The following is a 26098-nucleotide window of genomic DNA, read 5'->3' as shown; positions in this document are numbered from 1 at the left end:
ATGGATGATTAAAAGTACCCAACTGTTCCGTCTGTAATTTTTCCCAAGTTTAAAGTAAACGTGTTTGTACCAACGTTGCGTAAAACTTTGCTGGGCAAAATTTAACCATTTGTTTTTGCATTATTTATAGCGGAAATTGTGCTCAGGCTGATTTCAATGAGTGCCGCCTAATGCTGTAACAGGACCAGGAGGGCGCTGTTCATACCTCCATGTATCGTCTGCTAGTGCTCTGTGCATGGGATTTACCTCTCTGTGAGCAGAATCCTGACGGGGAACCGGGAAAAAATAAAACTTAAGTAGGCCTTGGTTAGGCGCGTATTATCACCTTTAAAAAGTAATTAGTATTTCCTCATGTGACGCCTACACTGCTATAACTTCAGCTGCTGCTGCTTTCAGGCCTCTTAGGCCCCGCCCCCTCCGCACTCAGCTGAAACCGCTATGCACCTGTACAAAAACCCCAAAAATGACAGTGTATTTTTCCTCTCATTTCATCCTTTCCGATACTTACCTCATAATTTTGAAAGCTTTATTCAAAGTTAAACTACCCAGCGATCTTCAACCCCACCAGCAAATTGCAATCCACCCACCCCTCTGGACCTACTTTTCCAATTATCTTTTTACGCATAATCTAGGTCATGGTGTGTTATGCGGCTAGAAAAAATGCCTTGCATTCGACGCGGATATGTAGACAACGTGCATGTAAGTGCGCACGCACACGTACGTCGACGTATGCCAACGACAGCAAGCTCGAAAAGAGGACGGAGAGAACCGGCGTTCCCGAGCAGAATTCATGATTTTCATCCTTTAAAGCCACCTTCAACCGCCAAAATTCCTCGTCGGCGGAGCCCACCCTTTTGTCCGTCAGAACCCTCAATATTGGTAAGTTTTTGTGCTGACTTACTGCTGAAAAATACAAAAATATGCGATCACACCCGGTCTTTTTTTTTAATATATTTTATTCACGTTGGAAACCGCACCATGCGTGGACACGTGAAAAACCTCGTTGCATTTTTAATGTTCCATTTTGGGTTTGGAAGCAAGTCATGCTTGGCGACCGTGTAATCTTTAAAATATTCGAAGAATTTCTCAATTCTAAGATTCAGTTCAAGCGCCCACTTGATCCAAGACATGTTACATATTAGGGGCAATGTTTATTTTGTGAAGCCATGTATCATTTAGGACAGAAATTGAGATTGGAAAATGCAGTAACGGCCGAGATCGTAAATTCTGATTTTGATAAGCGTGTGACTTGTGAGCGCGAGCCACGCTGCTTATTTTGTGCATTAACATAGGCATAGCCAGCCCATGTTTGCACAATCATGGTGCAATGGGGCGGGGAGAGTCCAGCCATGGAGGGAGGTGTTCATGTTTCCTGCCTCCATGGTTATGATGATTAAAGCATGGGTTAAAGCACATTTTAGGGATTTTAGGGTAAATCAAAAGAGCAATGAGACCTCTGAGAGACTTGGATTGGGAAAGAAAAAAAGTAAGGTTATTTAGTTATTCATATTTTTTTTTGCAGAAGGAGTTGTATTTTTTGAAACGACTGCATAGGTTTTTAATATATAGGTTTTTAATATTTTTGTTTTATTATTATTAAAGAACAATTCATTTATGTTTTCATGGTTTTCTTCTTAAATGTTGTAAATTATTCATTTGGGGCAACATATGGGACCCCAAAAATTTGACTGGTATGTGTGTAGCTACATACACTCTACATAAAAAAAACTAGAATAAAGCGCCCTCATCAGACAAAAAATGCTGCACAAATGTCCATGTATACGTAGTACCCGTTGCATAGGGTGATGATAGCCTTTAATTACAGAAAAAAGACTTTCTACAGAATTATGTCGTGCGCCAAACAGTTAAAAAAGTCTACAGGCATCTACCCTGTACAGAAAAAGTCTACACGCCTGTACAGAAAAAGTCTACACGCATCTACCCTGTAGAAACAAAGTATAGATGCATCTGACCTGCACCAAAAAAGTCTACACGCATCTACCCTGCACGAAAAAAGTCTACACGCATCTACCCTGCACAAAAAAATGTCTACACGCATCTACACTGTAGAAAAAAAGGTCTACGCGCATCTTCACTGTAGAAATAAAGTCTACGCACATTTAAGCTGCCCTATTCTCACATTTTGCAGTATTTGGATAGATTTTCAACGCATCTACCCTGTAGAAACAAAGTATAGATGCATCTGACCTGCACCAAAAAAGTCTACACGCATCTACCCTGCACAAAAAAAGTCTACACACATCTACCCTGCACAAAAAAAGTCTACACGCATCTACACTGCACAAAAAAAAGTCTACACGCATCTACCCTGCACAAAAAAAGTCTACACGCATCTACCCTGCACAAAAAAAAGTCTACATGCATCTACCCTGCACAAAAAAAAGTCTACACGCATCTACCCTGCACAAAAAAATGTCTACACGCATCTACACTGTAGAAATAAAGTCTACGCACATTTAAGCTGCCCTATTCTCACATTTTGCAGGATTTGGATAGATTGTCAAAGTATCTAATCTAATTTGGATGAGATTATCCAAGTTGTGCAACAGCTCAAAATTGTATTTGACGAATGTTTTTTTTCTTCTCAAAAGTCTTTACTTCATTTGTATTCTTTACTTCTCGTCTACAGGGGGGTTGCAACAACAAATATTGGAGTGTAGAGCCGCTGGGCGCTGAAAACCGCGACCAGTTGGACTTCAACTTGGAGCCCGAGTGGGATCCCAGCTGATATTTGCTGGGCATCCTTAGGTTTTACTTCTCAGTGTAAGTATCTTAGCTTTCCCTTTTTTATCCCCCATTTTTTTTAAGCCAGACAGGGAGATATTGGGATTGCGTATTCCTTCTGTGTGTCCGTGTAGGTGTGTTCTAGTTCACTGTAAGTTCAGTCATTAATCTCAACCACACTTGAAAGGTGGTCTGTGGAGAGAAGGCCAACGTCAAAAAATCCTTTCCAATTATTCAGCAGTGTCATTTACATATATTAATTAAGGAATCTTTGAGCATTGTAATTTACAAATATTTCTCTGAGATGTGTCCAGTTTTTAATTTAGAACTAACCTCATGTGAGGTTTGTTGCCGTTGCTCGTGAATAAGAAAATATATTGATCAGTAGTTAATGCTGACATAGTTTTGCCTGCGCGTGTTGTGCTCTTACCTTTAGTCAATCAATTTTTATTACACCAGATGTTTTTCAACAGCACTCGTGGCAGTCTGTTGCGATTTGTTTTAATAAGTTTTTAAATTAATTTTGCTGCAGAGGCTTTCAAGGATGAAGTATTGTAGATTTTAATTAGTGAAGCATTTATTCAGCCGTTTATTGTCTTATAAGCTTTGGGAAAAAATAATTGGACCTTTTAATATTAATTACATATAGTTAATCCTAACCACCCAAACACCATCAAAATCAATCCCCCCCATTTCGGTGGATTTGCGGGGACCTTCTCCAGAAGGCCTGGTGTGACTAAATATTGATGGAGTATGATGGACTTGGGCCTAATGGAGTTTTGGCTAGGGGTATTCGATTGGTTTTGCCTTGCTTCCTGCACTGCTATTGTGATAAAAGCCATGTGTAGCAAGTCCGTGATTGTCAACCAGTGCGTCAGTGGTGGATTCCATTATGCCATCTACAGTTTTGTATTAGACGCACAGTTGATGGATTGATTTTGATGGCATTGGTCCAGTTCCTATCAAGAGACGTTAGGGAGTAAGGGTTAATGGAAATTGGACAATATTTTCCAAGTTTCAATTACAACTGACTAAAACCCGCTGTTTACCTTTACAAAATTTAGATGTTTAAATATGGCAGCTAAATTTGAAAACCAATTTTTCAATCATGGTCGAATCTTCAAATGCAGAAATGTTCTACACTTATTCCTTTTTCTCCTCGTAGCCTGTTACGCATTTCATAGAAACCTCCCACCACCTTACCCCTTGGAGAGGGGCGTGTTTTACGTTTCTAACAACAAACAAGTGCAATGGAGCAAATTGCAGTCCAAGATATTCAGGTCGAGGTGTACGGCCGGGACACGCGAATTCGCGACATCGTCAACGATAAAGTGATCAACTGCCAGGACAGAGAGGTACGTCTCCTCCCCCTTCCTACCCCTTCCCATCCCCACCCCACCTCAACCCCACCCCACGCCCCTTCCTGCACCTTGCGATAGGGTCCCCTTTCAGACTTTGCACAATGCCTGAAAACCTAAAAATGTGATTGTTCATCAAATATTGAACTTAGTGATTCACATATTTCAAAAGAAATATCCTGAAAATGAAATAGTGATGGTTTGGAAGTCACGGTTTGTTTTCTGGCTTTTGAAAGGTGTTGTGTTTGGTTGGTGGTGTTTATTTCTTTGGTTTTTTTATAGAGATTGAAATTTTATAAAATGAAGGGGTGTGGTAGTTTGGCCAGACAGTATGCATTACCAGCAGTTCACAGCTTCCACGTGCCTGTTGATGATTACCCGAACGTTATTTGCCAAAGCCAATATCAGTGATATACAGAGGCTGGCGTAGCGATTTATCTCCGCCCAAGATATAGGGGAAAAGAAAGAAAAACAATGAAAACATAACCAAGACATGAAACAAATAACTGATATCCGAGTGCTTGGTCCATTCTGGGGCGGACTTTGTACTCGCCTAATCGTTATCTACAAAAGTTGGTACTTCTTATCTGTCTGGTCTGCGCATAATGCATATAATGCATACGTGCTTGTCTGATGATAGTGCATTTTAATGGTGATGGTGTTGGGCTTAACCTTAACAGAACTCGACCTATCAAACCCCAACAGCATGTTTTGTTGGAATCTCTCAGGATGCGTACAGTACCCTTAAACCGACAGTCTTTTACATTGGGTTGGCGCACCTCCAGAATCAAAGTCAGAAATATGTGTGTGCAGTTTCCCATATGGTATATGGAGACACCTAATTTGAAAAGTTCAAAGACATTTAGATTTGAAATAAATCTCAAAATAAACATGTACATGTGATGACAGTTTTAAAAACAAGATGCTTCTTTTTTTTCTCACTTCATGTTCCTAATTTCAGGATTCTGATGATGCTTTCTTCATCGGAGACCTAGGGGATGTTGTTGCCAAGCATAGGAAGTGGATCAGCTCCTTGCCTCGAGTTGACCCATTCTATGGTGAGTCCTTTTTCCCTTTTGTAAAAGACGCCCTATTCTGTTTATTAATTTCAGTGTCTTGTTTCCACAATATGAGAGTACAGTTGACAAAAGCACCATGTGTCAATAACTCCTAATTTTTTTTAATTTTTTTTTTGGAACTAAAATGTCGTAGGCAAACATCTTTCTCCTCGAGATTTTCTCTTCTCTCTGAAATGGACACCATTGTTGTAATAACATTCAACAGCTTTTGTTTGTGACATAGTTCTTATTTTTTTTGTTATTTTGGCTGAGTTGGTCGAATCTGCATCAGATGTTGTACAGTCCTGTTTAAGTGCATATAGTTGATTGTTTTTAGGAGCAGAATTATGAAACTTTTTTTTTTCAGCTGTGAAGTGCAACCCTGATCGAAACGTGATCAAACTCCTAGCTGGATTGAACACCAGCTTTGACTGTGCTAGTAAGGTAAGTCCAAACAGATCTTCCCCCAACCCCCACCCCTACAAAAATCAAAATCTGCTGACTGATTCTGTCTGTAAGCACGGCGATGAGGAAGTTACACTTGCCCTCTCTGAGTCACCATGACTGAATGAAGTTATACTGTACTCAATAAAACAATCTGAGCCTATGACAGTGAATATCAGTCAATCGTACAATGCAAATAATAGGGCGTTTTCTCTCTTTAGCTCGTTTATTCATGCAGATTGGAAAATGGACGAAAGTCACTGGGAAACAGGCAAATGATACCAGGCATGAGAATTTTTTTTGGATTTTGTCTGTAATCAGACAAAGTTGATACTATCATCATCATAGGATGTGCTGAAAATATTTACAGTTCTTGCAGTCTGGAGGTTATCTTTGCTGTTATTAACTGGCCACAACAGCAAAGACTTCCAGAAAAATCCTGACGAAAATACAAAACAAAATTCAGAAATAACAAATCTTCAAATTAACAGTTATCAAGATTTGTTCACTTTTGGGGAAAATGCGGCTCTGGTACTTCCACAACTTACAAATCAGCAATTCGCGTTCTCTCTCATTGAAGGTACCCCACGGCCCTGAACCTTCTGAAGATCAAGAATATTAAAAACAAAAATGTGAAGGGTAATTGGTTGGTACTCGTCACTTTGCACTTGATCCGTTTTTTCCCCTCCTGTACAGAGTGAGATTGAGATGGTTCTGAGTCTGGGCGTGCCCCCTTCCCGCATCATCTTCGCCAACCCCTGTAAGCAACGCTCCCATCTGAAGTATGCAGCCAAGGAGGGCGTTGACCTTATGACCTTTGACAATGAGGAGGAGCTGCACAAGATCAAGAGGGTCTTCCCCGAAGCACGGTAAGTTGTCTGCTGCCCTCTGTTGTTGTTAAGCTGTCCAGGTGCGACAAATAGGAGGCGATAAAACATTCATCTACTTCTAGGTGCTTGATGTGTTGAAGCTGCAATTAAGTTACATTTTTTTGCTTGTTGCAATCCAGCCTTGTTCTGCGTATCTTAACGGACGACTCGACCGCGCAGTGCCAGCTGGGCCTCAAGTACGGTTGTCACCCGAAGCGTGCCCCATACCTGCTGCAGGTGGCCAAGGAACTTCAGCTGGATGTCGTCGGCATCAGGTAAGCAACTAGCTTAGCAGAAGGGACACCCACATCATTTTTGCTTACATATTTGGTCAGGTCACACCGAATTGGGCAATAACATGATGCTTATGCTTGATACCATGGCACATTTTAAAGGTATCAAGCCTCGTGTAAAATAATTGTGCCTCAATCCCCAAGACCCGTCATATTTAATAATATCCCGTCTCCCCAAACTCTGGTAAAATCTGGCAACTGATACTGTCTGTAACCACGGCGATGAGGACGTTACACTTGCCCTCTCTGAGTCACCATGACTGAATGAAGTTATACTGTACTCAATAAAACAATCTGAGCCTACGACAGTGAATATCAGTCGATCGTACAATACTACGGCATTACTATTTTAAAAGCTTGATGTACTTGTATAATTCAGATTGGATCAATAAAAACATTCTGTTGTGTTTAACAGCTTCCATGTTGGCAGTGGCTGTCGCGACGTCACTGCATTCGCCGACGCCATCCAGTCCGCCCGAGACATCTTTGATTACGGAGAGCGTCTCGGAATCACCATGGATCTCTTGGACATTGGAGGTGGTTTCCCTGGCCAGACATCCGCAGCTATTCCATTTGAGGAGGTAAGACTCCACGAGAGAGATCAATATAAATCGTGCGCGTATCACAGAGGGCGCTATTTACACTAGCAGAGAGGGAAAGTGAGTGGTACTTAAATGTAAAGCCAGTTGAAGTGTTACCTATCCACTGATTCGTAACGTACCTTATGTCAGGTGGCAACAGCAAAGTGGGAACATCTAGTCAAAATCCTTTGCGTCTGACTGACCTGTTGTACAGGGCGATATCCTAGCTGTTAATCACTAGGGATGCAGCCTAGCCAGGCTTGGTCAACAAACACCCATCAAGATCTGCTTCCCAGTGAGAGGTCGTACCTCTGTTCCCTTTTTCTATAAGCACATGTTGACATTGATGCATGGCATTCACTTCTACACGTAAACCATCTGGCAGAAAATAAGGAGCTATCTTGATGTAACAATCGGATTCAATATATCCAAAGTTTGACTATTTCACTGAATTTGATTGGCCGACAGTTCGCCCATGTGATCAACGCGGCCCTCCAGGAGCATTTCCCCACCAGCAGCGGTGTGCGCGTCATCGCCGAGCCGGGCCGCTTCTACGTAGCCTCTGCCTTCACCGTGTGTGTCAACATCACCGCTAAGCGCATGGTGGCCCGCGACATCCAGACCTTCTCTGTACCCGAGTCTAAAGGTAGGTGCTCGGAATTTTTGTTGGACCCTCGTAGTGGAAGTCAATGATCATAGCAATGTGGGAAACCCTTTAAAATCCTGCAGGTCAGTTTCAGGTGAAGGGATATGAAATGTTGAAGTAACTTGTCACAGAGAGTGTCACTGCACACAAACGGCACTGTGGAAAGCAGTGAAGCGAGACTCAATCTGAATGCTTGCCCTTAAAAGCTCAATTACACAAATGAACTGTGCAGGGATTTGATCCGAACTCCACTGAAGATTACTTCACAGGAATTTGTGTGGGTGCTAACTCACGGGCAAAAGTAGTTTTGCAAAACTTGATGGGTTGTGAAGTGCAGAAGACGAGGAGGGTCAGTGGTAAACAACTATTTTTTTGTGGGCATGATTGTCTTTGTAGATGAAAATGTTGTAGGGATAGCTTCGTGAATTGGATTGATACCACAAGCGCTCAGTGTGATGTCATGATGGTACTTTTGCATACGATATGATAAACTGAGGTTGTTTTAAGGTAATTTTAAGGATATTCTTTTGTTTTGGACAGATCTTGTAGCTAACTCTGTCGCCCCCAGCCAGTCCGACGAGCCAGGATTCATGTACTATGTCAACGATGGGGTCTACGGTTCCTTCAATTGCCTGCTGTATGACCACGCTACGGTCGAGCCGAAACTCCTACAGGTAAACGGTTAAAGCATATCGTAAATCAATGTCACCGCAACCCATCAAATGACTCTTAAGGAGAATTGTTCACTTAAAGGTTGGACATGCAGTAAAAAAAAAAAAAGCGTGTAGTTTGCTTTTATTTGAACCTTAACCACCCCAACCCTTCAAAATCCAACTGTATGTTTTGCTTGATTCTGTTGGAATGAGTACTGCACTAGTGTGCTTGTAAGGTAAGTCAAAACAAACTCCCCCCACCATTACAAAAATCGAAATCTGCTGACTGATTCTGTCTGTAACCATGGCGATGAGGACGTTACACTTGCCCTCTCTGAGTCACCATGACTGAATGAAGTTATACTGTACTCAATAAAACCATCTGAGCCTATTGACAGTGAATATCAGTCTATTGTACAATACTAGGGCGTTACTCTTTAGCGGGGATATGCCTACTGACAACTGATATTTATGGTGAAACTGATTATGCTTTACATGGGGTCAGGCATACCACCATAATCAGAGTCCAACTGTTTGGATGTTGTTGGATTTTGCAAGAGTGAGGACGGATCCTAGTAAATCACTCAAGGGGTTACGGTTAACATATCACTTAATTTTACTAATATATGCAGATATTTTGTGGCAAGTTGTGACTCATTCACTTCTGGACTTTTGAACTCGGATTTGTCCAATTTCATTGAACTTTCCGAGTACAAAAGCTTTGCTAAGATTGGATTTTTAAGTCTGTAAACAAAAATTAATACTTCGTAGGAATTGTTAGTCCTGCTTGGCCACTCAAGTCTCAAGGACAAGAAATTGTTTCTTGTTATCAGGAAAGATCCAAGACTGAGTTGCAGTACTCCACCAGTATCTGGGGCCCATCCTGCGACGGTCTGGATCGGATTGTAGAGCATTGTCTGATGCCCGAGCTGCAAGTTGGCGAATGGATGCTGTTTGAAGGTAAAGACATTTTGTTACTGTGACCAGATAGAGGAAAAAAAATACTGCCCAATGATTATCCTTCATAGAAAGAGCTTTCAGACAGTTACTGTAATGGATATTTAGTTCATTTGCAATCTTTCTCGCTCGTCCCACAGATATGGGTGCTTACACCATGTGTGCCGGGTCCGAGTTCAACGGCTTCAAGCGTCCCGTTGGCTACTATGTTCTTCCCGACAACCTTGTGTAAGTATTCCCACTGCAACTAGTATTTTAATGACTTCTTGTGTTTGATACCTTTGTCAATATGTTACCAGAAAATACCTTTGTATATGTTCATCCTTATTCTTTCAGAATCCTAGAGGTTTGATGGATTTTGAAGGATTGAGGAACACAGAGCCTTGCCTCTATTTCTTTACATGGGTAATGCTGCCCTTCAAAATCCCAGAGAATGTGCCTTTGGTTTACTGCAGAGTAAAAAATATCTTGGGCATTTGCATCATAATAAAAGCCTTGTGTGAGAACCTAGGGTGCACCAACTTCTGTTGAATTAAAATGCGAATTTTAACCGTTAACCCCTTTTCTCCATAACTCCCTTCAGAACTCTCCTCCAGCGCCTGTTTCCTGATAATGCCACCCCCTGCTACCAGAAAGCCTCCCTGCGTGACTCCGCTACACCCTTGACCGGGGCTCACTGCGCCCCCCTGCCAGCCAAGCTCATCTCTCTCCAGGGTGGAGCAGAGCCCTACCTGGCCCTGCCCAATGAGGGACCACAGATATAAGCCCTCCGACTGAAACTGGGATCAAATTATGACACCTGTCGCCTGCTCTGTGATAATAAATAAGTTTAAAGGGATTATACAACATTTGCAAACATTGAAAAAAAAAAAATACCAAGTTTTTACGAAGTACCTTACTAGGATGTTGGTAAATGACATTCTCAAGCATCTTGTAAAATTATGGCACCTGGTGTGAAGTCATTTTCAAGAAAATGATATTTTTGTAAACATTTCCAACAGTGGTCGGCCGACCAGCGTTGGAAAAACCTAACTATTTTTCAACTACTGCTCCAAATTTACCATTTTTCAGTCCAAATTTTGTTTGCTATTGGTTACATGTTCATGAACGGGTGCAGGCCAGCTAGACTGATTCACTTGCCTTACAATTTTCCATCATCTATAAATTGATCCATTTTATCTTTTGTGGAGTCAGGGAACCAGACTACTTGAACATTTTCGTTTTTTCTTGGTTTTTCCAACCTTTTCTTGAAAATGTCAGCACACCAGGTGCCATGATTTTGCAGGATGCTTCAGAATGTCATCCACTACCAGTCCAATAAATTATTTCGCAATAATTTGGTAGTTTTGTTTTTTTGATGTTGGCAAATGTTGAATATTCCTTTTAATCCTATCAGTCCCGAATCCTCCAAATTCCAATATGATTTTTCACTCACCCTGGTAAAAAATTACATGTATTTTACTCAGTGAGCGTAACATGCTAACTCACAAAAGGAAAGACTTTCATATCTGAACAAGGTTTTGAGTTATTTCACAGAATCAGCAGAGGTAGTTAGAGAGACAGGATATTTTCATCATGCTAACTTTTCTATGGTGTTAAACTTTTCGTATCTATTCTCACAGAGCAGGTGAGTTCTCACTCTAGTGATGCACTGTCACCAATTTTGTTCCCACTTTTGGAGCTATAACCAAAGCATTAATCTTATAACTATCTAGTGTATTACCATTTTGCTGTTGTAAAAAGTTATTACGCACGTTATACAATTACCTAAACAATTTTCTTTTGCCTTTAAAAAGTGAATCTGAAAGTTAAAACACCACTGAGCCTGGGTTTTAAATTGGTCAGTTGTATTTCTTCAGAAGTTAAAATATATTGAGAATTAGCGGCAGAAGGGACTCGATCTGACTTGGGGGAAAAAATCTTGTTGCTTGTCGGTATTTTGAAGAATAATTGCTGGGGTTTAATTTGGTAACGGTAAACGCTGTACATAAAAAATGATGTGCTGTTCATTACGTTTTTTGGCGATTATACTGTGCTTTAATATGGAAATGACATGCATCGTTGTTTTAAACGTGGCCAAATTGAAATGACCAGAGAAACGTAGCTACCGAAACTTCCATAAGAAACCCAACAGTACAGATTTATTGTTTTTCGTGGGAAGACATACCGCAGCTGAATTTTTAAAAATATTTGATTTTTGCAGAGAAAAACAGTTGTCAGAAAATAGCTGCTTGATATTCATAATTTTTTTTTGTTATATCCAGTAGCACACAATAGCACGTGTTTATTTATGTTGAGCATCGGAATAAAATTTTATTATGAATGCTTGAATATATTTAAATTGTTTATGCTTGTTGGCAGGATTTTAAGTCAAGTAGTATTTACCGAATTTAAATAACTGGATTTGATTTGGTTTCTAAAGCATAATGTAACAATGCCCCCACTTAATATTTTTGTTAATACGTGCCATGCACAGTGTTGCTGATATATGGAACTTGCGAATTTTGTTTGCATTATTGAATGATGTGTAAGACGTCTTCTAAACAATCTTTGGTAGTAATTATATACTTGGTAAGTTGGTTTAGGTCAAGTTCATCGTCTTGATACTTGTTTATATAAAAAACCTTAAAGTGTCCTTGACATTTTACTCTGCACCCGAAACCGCCCTATTGTTTTTTTTTTCAGTGATTTAAAAACAACGTAATACATGTGCCATTGGGTTGATGTGATCATTTAGCAAAAATATATTCCTTTCATTTTAGCTTTGGTTGATTTTACTTTTCAGTTAGCTTCATATATATATCTTAATGAGCTTTAACAAGAGGATGGTTCTTTAAAAAGAATGCTAGATATTTGGAAAAAGATTTTTGGAAGTTTATGTTGTATGTTTGAATTGTATTCTTGCGTTTGAAAAATTTACAAGAATAAATAAACAGCAATGAGCGCAATAGTGTGAATGTTTGAATCAGAAATTTGATGTTGTGTCCGTTTGGTGAATGCATCAAATCTTCAAGTATTGGATATTTTGTTCCAAAAACATTAATGGAAGATCATAATCTTCAGGTTTATGCAACCACCGATGTGCCTTTGAAAATGAAGTCCTCTTTTTACCATCACGTTATCACGAAGAATTATTCATATTTGATTCATTGAAATACATGAGCAAACCGTTATCACGAAGAGTTATTCATATTTGATTCATTGAAATACATGAGCACACATTGATATCTCAAACTTTTAGAAATTTCAATTCATAAACCCTTACTGTGCTCAATTCAACATTATTCTGCGCAGTTTTACATGTAATTCAAATGAAGAATACCATTTTCACATAAGAAAATGAAGAACATTTTAAAACTTTCATTCATATACATTTTTTGTGTGTAAATATGAATTATTTAAAAAAAAATTAAAACATTGATGTTATTATAAAAATACAACTTAGTTGGAAAGTCAATACTTGCTAAATAGAACTAAAATTTAAATCTTAATATTTCAATAGGAAATTAAATTCCTTTTTTGGCGTGTTTTACAGGTTGTATAATACCAGATTTATACCAAAAAAAAAATCTGATCTGGGCTCAATTTCAAGGAACTGCTGAACAAAAAATATTGCTTCCCAAATTGATGTAGTAAGCAGGAAAGCAGGGTACCAGTCATATGGAATAGACACTGCACGACATTTTGGCTGGTAACATGTCCTTGCTTAGCAAGTACTGTATGTGCTTCCCCAGTTATTTGTAATTATTATATATATCGGGCTTCCAGCAGTAAAAATAAATTGGCGTATTGTATGCTTTTATAAAACGTACCTGGATGACCGCAATATTGTCAGTAAAAGTACCCGGATTGCGGGCAATATTACTTTTGATATTCTCCGCGGCGAGTCCTCATCCAGGCATTATCGCTGGTTCCCGCTCGATCAAGAGCGTAGAAACTCACAGCTGTCAACCAGTCAACAGAGCGTACGTAGCACGCGGTATCTTCGAACGCGGACGCCCACGCAGCGCACAGCAGTCCAGGTATGCGCGCACTGATGCCAATAATCACAATGGCAGCTTCAAATAGTTTGACGAAATAAGAGATATGAAGACAGCGTCTTGAATTGTATTTCTTGCGAATCAAGTCAGCATGATTTAAATAATAAAACAACTATAAGATGGCTTTTTTTTCCAAGGATACAATAATATACTGCACTCCCTATGACAATATTCACAGCTCGTGCAATATATTCTTGTATCCACCTTAAAGCCATCCAATATTATATAATTGACCCCTGAGTTGTATGGGTTGATGGGATTGTTCCGCCCAACTAGATCATCGGTCCCAACTTCAGCTTGAACCGTCCCAACTATTAACCTTCCAACTGGAACACTTAAGTTGGGACTGCGTTCTAGTCTGGGGCGTCACAGGATTACTGCAGGTCTGTGAATCAGAGGGAGGATTTCAGAGTCTTTCTCAGCTCACGTCTCAGTATCTTGCCGCTTGCCGACTTGGGAATCTGATCCAGGAAAATGACGCCACCGCGAAGCCGCTTGTAAGGTGCGGCATTGTCTGAGAAAGGTAAAGATTGAAACCTAATTACCGAGAAATCCAATAATTATATATACACCAATTTTGAAATTATGGTGATGGTTCTGGTAGTCATTACTTGTTTGATTCCATGCCTGAACGCACATACATGTGCTTTTTGCATAGCTCTGAACATGTCACTGAAGGGGAGAGCATTGTGTGCAATACCAAAGCCAGCTTTGGGGCGTCCCAGTGAGGAAAGCCAGCCCAGTCATCACAAAAGCTGGGCAACTTGGATAGTCTGTAAGGTCACATACTCGTAAGTAAGTCCGAAATTGCCTGCCCAACCAGTACGTGTATCAAGTGCATCCTGCGCATGAGCATTATAGCGCCCTCAAATTTCCCCGAGAGTCTATATGACAGTTTTTCAGGCGCTTAATTCCCCTGGTCTTGCGGACAACAAACGACTAATTAGAGAGTCTATATGACACGGTTTTTCAGGCTCTTACCGGATTCGTATTTCTTGCCCATCTCAGTGCTCAGTCCCCTGGTCTTGCGGACAACGAACGCCCAATTAGAGAGTCTATATGACACGGTTTTTCAGGCTCTTACCGGATACGTATTTCTTGACCACCTCAGTGGTCAGTCCCCCGGACTTGCGGACAACGAACGCCTAATTAGAGAGTCTATATGACACGGTTTTTCAGGCTCTTACCGGATACGTATTTCTTGACCACCTCAGTGGTCAGTCCCCTGGTCTTGCGGACAACGAAAGCCCTAGGCAGCTCACCCGCTGCCTGGTCAGGCACGCCGATCACCGCCGCGTCCAACACCTCAGGATGTGTCAGGAGTAATGCCTCTAGCTCTGCCGGGGGGACCTAGCGGGGGGAATTCGCACATGGTTGAAATCTTAACTACCCACTGGAGAATTTCTTCAACCAAAGAATGTCTATCCTCCATGAGGTTCCTTTATACAAAGCTGCTAAGGCCAAAAAAAAAAAAGTCTCCGGTTTCTGGTATGCGCGCGCGTCGCCGTAGCCATGCGCGTCGGCAAAATCAAAAAGGTTTTTTTCAATGAAAGATGATGTCTCAAAACCGCCAAACTCACTGGTTTGGCTGGAATCCTGCTGCTGCACAATTTTAACGTGTTTTTAGATAGGGTTATGGTCGAGAATAAGCTTTATGTGGCCTCTCTGGACTCCCATATATTTGCACTAAGTTTAGTCGGGCACCATTTGCAGTCATCAGCCGACATTTGAAGCAAAAAGTCAGGTAAAAAAAAAAAAAAAGCCGCGTCGCCGCACCACTTTTTGGGCAAGCTCCATACCAGAAACTTTTTTTTTTTGGCCTAAGGGAGTATAAGATTTCTACAATATGACAAAAAAAATATCAAGATATAATGATCGAATGCCACGGAGCCTTACTTGATGTCCTTTGTACTTGATGAGTTCTTTGAGTCGATCAACAATATGCGTGTAGCCGTCCTTGTCGATATGACCGATATCACCTGAAGAGGAAAAGAACGGTAGATTAAGGTTTGTCTGTAGAATGCCACTGCATGACTACTGCACTTATCCAACAATGATAAGTAGAAGTCATTACTGAGGTGCAAACGTCATTTGAGTGTATAGTACTTTAAGGAGCAGTCCTCACAAGTCAAACCAAGTCCTCACAAGTCCTCCCAAATCCTCACAAGTCCTCACAAGTCCTAACAAGTCCTCACCAATCCTAACAAGTCCTCACAAGTCCTCTCAAGTCCTCACAAGTCCTAACAAGTCCTCACAAGTCCTCACAAATCCTACAAGTCCTCACAAGTCCTCACAAATCCTAAAAGTCCTCACAAGTCCTCACAAATCCTAACAAGTCCTCACAAGTCCTTACAAATCCTAAAAGTCCTCACAAGTCCTCACAAATCCTAAAAGTCCTCACAAGTCCTCACAAATCCTAACAAGTCCTCACAAGTCCTTACAAGTTAATAATCAGTCATCCAGTCTCAAGTCAAGGCAAAACTGTGGCTCACCTGTGTGGAAGAAGCCATCTTTGTCGATGCACTGTGCCGTGGCCTCTGGGTTCTTGAGGTATCCCTTCATGATCTGAGGTCCCTTCACCCATATCTCCCCGTCTTGTTCTGGGCCGAGTAGCTTCCCTGATGTAACATCAACAACCTAGAACCAAAATAACAACTTGGTCTTGGGAAAAAAATCTAACAGTGCTAGTGCTAATTTGTTTACAAATTCAGGACTTAGACTTTGCATACAGCAAGCAGATGAACAGTAGATGATGGATCGTGACCACTTATGAGACATCCTTGGGCCAGCCACACCACGGGCGTGCACTGGTGAGTAGTACACACATGGCGTGAAGTTTGTTCGACTTTCGTCTTTCTGAATGTGCTTAAACCTGTGTTCTCTTTGTGTGAACGCCAGTCGTACTGCGACAATGCAATAAAGGGTCAAGGGTAACTCTGTTTTAGTGACCGTTGTGGGGGCACTTAACCGTAAATGTTTTGCGGTACTCGGAACGGTTGACGGGTAAACACACAGCGAGCGAGGCCGGAAATATCAGTGTGTGCTACCCGCAGATGACGGCCTGAACCCGTCTGGCATCGAGGTTCGTGAAAAACCATCCCGCGCCTGGGTTCGGTCAATGTCAAAATAATCCCGGCGTGAACCGGTTTAGCATGGAGTTCATACTGGCTCTTTATAGCACATTTGAGAGACAATTGGCTATTGGAGATGATGAGCCAAGATATCAGCCCGAAAACACAGTTCACCGTTTCAAACTCAGTCATTTTCATAATTTGACGTGGACGTTGAAGGTGGACGTGTACCTTCATCTCCGTGTTAGGCAGAAGCAATCCTACCGATCCATAGTTGATGTCATTCTGAGGCGTGATGGTAGCGGCACAAGAAGTTTCAGTTAAGCCATAACCTGGAAGTGGAAGCAAATGTGACAGAACCGTTCAGCACGGGAATTTGCTCAGCACAGAAAATGAGCAAAAACAGGTAACCAGTTAAAAAGTCATTTAAATTATATTGCTTGGGACTGGTACTCGGCGGACTTCTGCCTAGGAATTAAATTTGCTGAGTAATATTTTCTTGCCACTGACCCTGGCTGATGCATTTCACTCCTAGTCTAGCGGCAATGGATTCTATCAGTTCCTGGCCGAGTGGAGCCGCGCCGGATATTATGAATTGGACTGAGGACAGGTCGTACCGATCCACTAGGGGTGACTTGGCTAGGAAGAGCATTAAGGGAGGTACCAACATCAGTGCGGTGACCTATGGAGAAGAATTAAAACAAATGCATTGAGGAGATTTGAACATCTTTGTTAAGAACAAGTATAAACCCTTATGAAGACTAGAAGCAGAGTTGAGGACATCTCAACTCCCTCCAAAGTCAAATTACATGTCAAATCACAAACACATGGCCCAATCTCATAGAGCTGCTTAAGCACAAAATTTGCTTAAGTACGAAAAAACATTGCTTAGTAAAATTAGGTTACCGGCTAAAACTCCATGTGATGTACATTGCTTGTGACTGGTATTTAGATGTTGTTTACTTAGTATAACAATCGCATGGAGTTTTGGCTGGAAACATGATTTTATTAAGCAAGATGTTTTTGTGCTTAAGCAAATTTTGTGCTTAAGCAGCTCTATGAAATTGGCCCATCATATGTTGTCATAAGTGGAATCACAAGTTTAGTACAAGTCAAATCACAAGTCTGGCTGAAGTCCATCCAAAAACAAATCACAAGTCCATCATAAGTCCACCAAAAGTACATCAGAAGACAAATCACTAGCCAAATCACAAGCCAGATCACAAGCCAAATCACAAGTCCATCGGAAGTCCATTACAAGCCACATCACAAGTCCGTCATAATGGCAAAGGAATCCCTTTGTGATTTGACTAGTGACCGACTTGATGACAACTCTTTTCAGACAAAAACAAATATGTTAAGACACGTGCTTCTGAGTGTTTGACTGCCATGGAGTTACTGAAACAAAAGAGGGCGTTGCACAGATTTCCTGGCAGTTATACCTTGTAGTCCTGTATGCTACGTAAGAAGGTCTCCGGCTGGAAGTTTGGGAGGGTGACAATCTTAACTCCGAGCCAAAGACACTGCAAGAGGCAGATGCTCAGTCCGTAGATGTGGAAAAACGGCAGCAGGGCCAAGTAACATTCTCCCGGAATGATCTTGATGATGTGCTCGCTAGGTTCAAGAATGAAAATTAGAATATTTAGAAAGGAAACGCAGGGGGGGGTAGTCTGAGTATCATCTGTTGTTCAACGGAGCCCGCAAGCCCCGCACCAACTAGCAGGGAGAATGTTGGGTTTCAGGACATTAGTGGACCCCAGATGAAGTGTTACACGGTCATGGCACCATGGTATTACCCACAACACCTAGTATTTCCTTTGCAATATTTTTTTTGACCAGTCACTGGCCTCCATGGGTCGTGCCATGGGTCGTGCTGTGGGTATGTCCATTGTTTCTGAAGACCCTTTTAGTTCCAACCAACCTGCTTCGCTGGTACGTGTTGCTGATCATGTTTCTGTGGGTCAGCATGACCCCTTTTGGCAGCCCCGTGGTCCCACTGGAGTAAGGGAGCACAACAACCTCATCAGGGTCAACCTTTGACCTCGGGAGACTCTGCCCGTTGTTGTTAATGAGCGACAGGTAGGAGGTGCAGCCCGGATGCTCGCCAAAGACAAACACTTCCTTTTTGTAAAAATGAAAACAAAACTCCGTTGTACTGACCATTCTAAAATTCGCTTTGTTTTCACTTTTGAATGAGGTACAAAGTTTTCTTAACCAGTTCCCGTCAGATGACGTGTTTACACGCAAGGATGACGGATAAACACGAAGGGAGCGAGGCCGGAAATATCTGTCTGCGACCCGCTTACAGCGATATATCAAGGTGTGCTACCCGCAGATGATGACCTGAACCCGTCTGTTATCCAGTTTTGTGAAAAACAATCCCGCGCCTGGGTCTGGTCAATGTCAAAATAATCCCGGCGCGAAGTGGTTCAAATAGGTTGCTCACTTACTTTCAAGCTTGGCAATTTCGTCTGCGCCTTGAACACCTTATCGGCAAACGCTGGAACTGTAATGAGATACTTAGCCTCCGAGTTTTTCAGTTGATAAACCAGCTCGTCTGAAATGAAAAAAAAAAGAGACAATTTATTTTGGTTATATTAAGTCTTTCCTGTAACAGAATAAAGGCTACGCTCCTCAAAGTGAACAGGCATCAATAGTGAAGCTAGGTTTGGGCCAAGACGTCAGTGACTGATAGTGATTTTAGTTACTGTTGTAGAGCGACCACTCATAACTGTTTTTGACTTTCTCTAACTAATGTCTTGGGAATTTTGCAGGAATGGGGCTGAGGTTGTTTTATGTAAAATCAGACCGCTGGTGTAAACAACTATTAATATCGTCGAACACAACGACAGCTCCCTATTTGATACCAGTAGTTGCGCGGGGGGTATCACCGAGTTGCATATCTAATTAGCGATGCTTGATCACTGCACTTCACAGTTGAATGCGACCGACGATAACCATTTCCCGATCACTGATAGGTTCCCTAGGAAAGCCTAGGGAGAAAATTTAAAAAGATGAACCGCTACTATGTTAGTGAGAGCAGATGTGCTGGTCTTACTAGCTTATTATTAGCTGATCTTATAGCGAAGTGGGCAACTTGCCTGCAAAGCGGGGGACATGTGGCAAATTGGACGAGACAAAGCCTAGCCCATATCAAACAGATTTACAGATTGTGTATGATCGCGGCCATTTCTGGATGAGTGTTGTTGACTTACCTACAGTAAACATGGGATTCATCGTCGTAACGATGCCCCCAGCACTGAGCACGCCCAACATGACGATTCCAAACTCCGGACAGTTGGGGCTGAAGATTGCAAACACGTCCCCAGCTTTGAAGCCCATGGAAGCCAGGCCGAAACGGACCTTTCTCACCAGGAGTTTAATTTGACGGTAAGTGTATTCGTGTCCTTTTATGCCATCAACCTGATCAGGAATATAAAATTACATCACATGATGGCATTGTCAGGTAGTAAAATAATTTAAAGCAGTTTCCCCCCTCCCAAAAAAAGAGGTTTTCTTGCAACGAAGTGGCTATCGTTACGGCACTCGTTGTTTAGCGCCCTCTACGATATTTTTTTGGTACGCACGCAGGTATATAATTATTTGTTTCCACACGCTTTATCGAGCAGTGCGCCAGCTCAGCCGATAGAGGGTAGGATTTTGCACCGCGAGGTTGCGGGTTCGGATCTCAGTTTTGCACTCGAATTTTTTTCCTTTTCTAACCTGAGGCTTTGGAGGATTTTTTTTAAAAGGGAAATAAAGTCCGAATTTCATAAAGTTCAAATTCACTTTTTTCCTTCTAATTTTATATTTTCTTGTCATGTTTTTTTATAAAAGTTGCCAGGTTGCAGTCTACCGTAACGATAGAAAATGGGAAATGCGTTACGGCTGCCGTAACAATAGCCACTGCGTTCTTGCAAAGTGTCCCGATGCACAATTTTCAAGCATTAGAAATCATCAATGTCAAGCAAGTGTGGAAAGATTTCCATATCTGGCCATCACAACTTTTTCCCTTCGATGACCTACTAGCCATCAGAAAGTGAAAATGTGCCCTAAAAAGTCAATATTATAGCAGGTAAAATATTGAGGTTTTTAATGAGAAATTTTCAGACCAGTCTCAAAGGGTTTAAGCACAGGATGACAAGTGATGGCCAGATATGGGAATCTTTCCATCAGGATTTATTTCCTGAAATCAAAAGGTTCAATATACCATGGCAACTCGGTCTCCATAGCGATCAAAGTGCTCCATGACAAATTCATCCACAGACATGCTGGGAAAGGAGACATCAGGAAACTTGCTTCTGAAAGTCGTCATCTTGTTGCAGCCTCGTTGCTATGGTAATGGCTGCTTAGAGAAATTATTCAGTGAGATACAGATTATTGACACCGGTAACAAGGGTAGATCCAGAGAGGTTACTGCTGGTGGTGGGGGGGGGGGGGGGGGGGGGGAGGGGGGATGTGCCAGGGGGAAGAAGGACTCTCTCAAGCGAAAAATTGCCTTATTTAAAAAATTAAGTTGATCACTACCAGGGGGCACCCCCCCCCCCCTCCACTCATGATACCACAGAGTAATGTTTATTGATACTACTTACTAGGCCTATATAGGCAAAAGCTGGAAAGCAGACAAAACATGAAACAGAGGGCACGGGTGTCATTACAAAAAATTTAATGTCATTTAACATGTTTAAATGATATGAAACAATAAGGCATATCATTATCAAACAATAATCTTGCCTGGGAAAAATAGACAATTATAGGACCTAACAAATAAAAGAAAACTCTAGTTGCGCCCAATTTTTTTCAGCTCAGGTCTACTCTATACATGCTCATGATACTAAAGGCCAGGCTCTTGACTCACAAAACTTGTCCAACTTGGAAAAATTAGTAATTTCTTCTTAAATACCAAATAATACATCGGGCACGTGATCGGGTGTTTCGGGACGGGCAGTACAGCGCCCTCTATCAACGGGATCAACAACTTATTTCTCACCGAATAAAGTTCTCAATCTACGCGAAATATAATCTGTATAAAAGCAGCGACAAGTCGCGGTATGGGTTAGTCTTTTATTAACATCGTTGTGTATAAAACATTCAAAATAATACTTTAGGTAGTTGACCAACACAGTTGTAAAAGTATAAGGCAGCCTCTAAATAGGAAAGGCGGTGAACAATTGCCGGTGAATTTAGTCTTTTTTTTTCATCGTAAATTCGTGGTACTGCCCTCTACAACGAAAATGACAAGAGCGGGATTTCCACCTCGTGAAAAAAAGTCCCCGAAATTTCCCGAAGGCCAGACAGGGGGCCTATTTCTTTTCAGCAGTTTTGTTGCAAAGACGAAATAGAAAGGAGACAAACTATGCAAAATTGAGTACAAGTATATGATTGGTCTGATTCCCTTTGTGTCATGAGGAAGTTGAAATTAATAGGCGTTACTGACGGGAAACGACAATGAAAGTATATTGAGGCTCAAAATCTCACCTTCACGCTGCGAAAACGTGACTCGGCTGATTTTATGTCACAAAAGTAAGACACCTCGACAGCGAAATTACAGAATTGTAGTCATCCGTACTGTATGACGCATATTTTCCAGTCAAATTAATCTTAGGTAATCTAAGTATTTGAGCCAAAGTGATGCAATCCTATAGCCTGCCCTTGTGATGCAATAGCCTGCCCATTATGAGTTGAAAAGGAAAAGGGGGCAAGGGGCACTTTCTCTCCCCGGAAAGGCAACAAGAAAAAAAAAGGGGGGGGGGGAGAAAGAAAAAGAGGCGCGAATTTTATATAGCTGTTAATTTTAATGGGTTGGGGAAGGGGCAAATGTCATTGCCCACTTTCGAAAAATGATAAATCGAGAATATGCCGGAAAAGTACAGGGATTTTTTTTAGGGGGGATGTGTGCCCCTTCCCCTCCGAGAAATAAATCCTGGCCACGCCCATGAGCCTGCCTCTTTTGGTTGTAGAAAATCCGCAGAAATACCTATTCTATTGTTTCCTCACTTAAACAATGAGATCGTGGGATTTGATTTGGATAAAACTGGGGTTATCGTGTACAAATCGGATTGCCATAACTCACTATTGTTTCAATGGATAAAAAAAGAAGACATCGGTTATTACTTGAGATAATCACAGGTCCGGAATATAGACAGTTAGAAACATATTTTTAAATTTAATTTAAAACTTAATCAGCTAAGACTATAAATTTGAGACATGCTCCTACAAAATGTACATAGTGTCCAATTAAGTTTTTTCAATAAAAAAATGAGAATTTATGTATCTGTTGTAAAAGCTCGTTAAATAAAAGTTATCACATCGAAATATTTGAAAAGATGAAGAATATTAATTCCAAGTAATTTTTAGATAAAACTCATGCATATTGCCGCTGTGAGAAATGCTGTTGACCATGGCTTTGCATGTAGTAGAATAATTACGATGGGTAAAATTAATGTGCGCGCTGTCATATTGGTGATGAATCAGGAGCAAGATCTCAAGATCTCAAAAGCCTCCAATCTTATAGGAGCAAGATCGTTATAAAAAAAAAGTGAGGATAAAATAATGGTTCCAAACTCACAGCGTAACGTAGCCGAAAAATCTTATTTTTTTAAACATTGCACAACAATGTTCCGAAATTTTCGGGGTACTTTTTCGTAATTAACAACAAAAGGATGATGTAATTTATGTCCTTTTCCATCACGGGTCCCTACCACACGCTGTGCAGTAAATGCTTTTGTGTGCACGCGTATACCTTTCATTCTTCCGGTGGTCAAGTACAAACACGCAAACTTTTTGACAAAAGGCAACATTCCAGAACTGTTCACCGTGCAATAATAAGCATTTGTTAACCCGCAACGACCATATCCATCATTGTATACGAATGCACTATAGCACTGCGCATATACAATTAAAAAAAAACACGGCTGAGAAACAAACACCTGTGGAAATTTTCTGCCGGGACTAACTCGAACTTTCGTTCGAAATCCCTCTCTGATAATAATTGCATCACATTTGGCAACTACTTGCGCTCATCTGCCGATTAAATATCGTCTTTACAGTGACGTGTTTGAGGTAGTTTTGTTGTTTACCAATTCGTCAAATCCTCTATAAATGATGTCATAAAGATGACTCCAATCTGTGTGTGCGAGATGAGATAATACTCTACAGTTTTGTTATTATTCAATGCCATAATTTTTGCAACGTGTGTCCTCTTTCATTTTGCCAACTTAAAGGGAATATACAACATTTGCAAACATCGAAAAATAAAACTACCAAGTTTTTGCGAAATACCTTAATAGGATGTTGGTAAATGACAGTCTAAAGCATCCTGTAAAATTATGGCACCTGGTATACTGTCATTTTCAAGAAAAGTGGTATTTTTGTATCAATTTCCAACGCTGATCGGCCGATCAGCGTTGGAAACAACTGGCTTTTTTTCAAATACTGGCCCCAATTGACCATTGCACTTGTTTGCAATCGATTACAAACCTATGAACGGGTACGAGCCAGCTAGACTGGTTCCCTGACCTTACAATTCCCCAATGTATGTAAACTGCTCTGTTTCTTCTTATATGAAGTCAGGGAACCAGACTACAGGAAAATTATCGTTTTTCTTGGTTTTTATAGCATTTTCGAACCCAAAACCTCAAAAAAGTTAGTGTAACTATATTTACTATATATTTCCAACCCCCCAATTCCATCCATTTCTGAAAATTACAGCAAAAGCAAATGATGTATATTCCCTTTAACCCCCCCCTTTAACCCCATTCATTTTTTTTTATCTTATCATGCTTGCAACATGCAGTTCCTATAGCAAGTAATTTATATACTAGTTTTATTTCAACAGGTAGCCTTTTCAGTTAGTTGAACTGTTATTCTTAAGGACCCTGAATACATAAAACAAATAATTTATAAGTTATTAAATGACGATAAAAACGTCAGAAACAAATGAAAATTTACATAAAATTAAACAGGTGAAAAACATAAAAGAACAAGCACGATAATGTTAAGAGATAAAAGCAAGACAAAAAATATGCATATGAATATTTAAAAAAAAAAACACAGAAGAAATTAAAAATCTGTGAAAACAATCACATTTCTGAACTAAGGAAATAGTTCCAATCCAACAGTTAACTGTACCTTAAAAACTCCCAAGAAAACACAAAAAGGTAGACATTTTATAGAACCTCAACGTTAATTTCAAACAATAAAAAAGAGAGCCATGAAGATTATGCAAGAAGAATATCAAACCGATCAAAATCTTCAGACATCAAGAGCCACTTTTTTTTCTGTCAGTGTTTTAAGGCTAATTTTGTTGGATTCTTAAGATTACTAATATTACTTCGCCTATAAACACAGCTAGCTGGATGAGCCATTATAAGGAATTAGCTAAAGGAAAACCCGCGAATGCTCGTCAGTCAGTTTTGATGGCACTTCTAAAGTACAGAGCTTTGCCATGTATAGAGAATGATTATTTGCCTTGCAAAATGGCTTAGCCTTTAAAAAAAAAGCTGAGAGATCTGAAATGTGTTCTGGTCTGATTCTCGCTTTGCACAATCCGCATGAGCAATATCTTGGGGTTTAGTTGCCCCATAGGGATGAAAATGATAATATTTCAAATATACTTCCTAGCTTTTTGGGGCGCTGCATGTTTCCCCCTTCCCCATGTTGTTCCGAGTGTATATTTTAGGCCTATATACAAGTCAAAAAGTCCCCTTGGGCTCCTCACTTTCAAATTTGGCTTAAAACTACATGAAATGCCCCCAATCTCTACGTAGCCTCCCCCACCCCAACCAACCCCCACCCCGACCTAACTCCGGGCTTTCCCAGACAACTTGTCAACTCTTATAATAGCTCCTTTCTGACTTCTCTCAATCTCATCACCTGACTTTGGTGGTCACGTGAAGAACTGTTGCAAATCTTGTACAGAAACCATAATTGGTTTCCACAAAAATAATGTTCTCAATGGGCCGTTTTGTTTTGCTACAGTGTGTACAAAGGATTTTATAGGAACGTCATGAATGCATACCAAGCGCTTCCTAGTTTTGCTACGTCGTGTGTGTGTGCATACAAGGTTTAACTGCTGTCAGTGAGGCAGTTCAGTTCCCGCGCGCGGGAAAACAAGGAACCATTTCCCGGGTTTTTTTTTTAGACAAACCGGCTTACAGAACCACGTGCTCGCGAGTTGGGGAATCCCCTTTTCTTTTTGGAAACTAAATCTCGTCAAAAATTCAGAAGATTTTTACCCAGACAATCTGGGGATGAAGGAAGGGAAGAGGGAAACTTAGAATGACATCATCGTGGCAGCTTATTTCACAAACGTCATGAAACCGCAGAACAAATTCGAAAGCTGAACGAAAATGGACAAGTTTCGACGAAAAGGAAAAGGCCCC

General features: G+C 40.9%; 2 protein-coding genes across 6 annotated transcripts; one reads left to right on the top strand and one right to left on the bottom strand.

The window, feature by feature from the left end:
* The first annotated feature begins 696 nt into the window (after window positions 1-696).
* On the top strand, window positions 697-10451 carry LOC119729147 (ornithine decarboxylase-like). The gene is made up of 13 exons (XM_038201674.1): window positions 697-879; window positions 2651-2784; window positions 3911-4100; window positions 5065-5161; window positions 5529-5605; window positions 6302-6474; window positions 6615-6749; window positions 7183-7348; window positions 7817-7994; window positions 8535-8668; window positions 9481-9607; window positions 9745-9832; window positions 10188-10451. Exons 3-13 carry the CDS (start codon window positions 3996-3998, stop codon window positions 10366-10368), a joined length of 1461 nt encoding a protein of 486 aa, XP_038057602.1. The 5' UTR covers window positions 697-879; window positions 2651-2784; window positions 3911-3995; the 3' UTR covers window positions 10369-10451.
* A 401-nt stretch (window positions 10452-10852) lies between these two features.
* On the bottom strand, window positions 10853-21837 carry LOC119729145 (4-coumarate--CoA ligase 1-like). Of its 5 annotated transcripts, XM_038201670.1 has the most exons (13): window positions 21574-21682; window positions 20926-21060; window positions 19931-20138; window positions 19166-19272; window positions 18637-18836; window positions 18158-18329; window positions 17226-17397; window positions 16947-17047; window positions 16137-16281; window positions 15541-15623; window positions 14893-14994; window positions 14729-14789; window positions 10853-14158 (listed from the first exon to the last, which is right to left on the bottom strand). In XM_038201670.1, exons 2-13 carry the CDS (start codon window positions 21028-21030, stop codon window positions 14037-14039), a joined length of 1578 nt encoding a protein of 525 aa, XP_038057598.1. In that variant the 5' UTR covers window positions 21031-21060; window positions 21574-21682; the 3' UTR covers window positions 10853-14036. The 5 variants fall into 5 exon arrangements, with proteins under 5 accessions (XP_038057598.1, XP_038057600.1, XP_038057601.1 ...); XM_038201672.1 differs by lacking the exons at window positions 14729-14789; window positions 21574-21682 and adding an exon at window positions 21819-21837 and having other exon boundaries at window positions 14832-14994; XM_038201673.1 differs by lacking the exons at window positions 14729-14789; window positions 21574-21682 and adding an exon at window positions 21706-21724 and having other exon boundaries at window positions 14832-14994.
* Between the last annotated feature and the right edge of the window lie 4261 nt (window positions 21838-26098).

The sequence above is a fragment of the Patiria miniata genome, unplaced genomic scaffold (assembly GCF_015706575.1).
Source record: "Patiria miniata isolate m_02_andy unplaced genomic scaffold, ASM1570657v1 HiC_scaffold_20, whole genome shotgun sequence".
Lineage (NCBI taxonomy): Eukaryota > Metazoa > Echinodermata > Asteroidea > Valvatida > Asterinidae > Patiria > Patiria miniata.
Note: the sequence above shows the minus strand (reverse complement) of the source record. Positions and strands in the feature narration are given on the sequence as shown.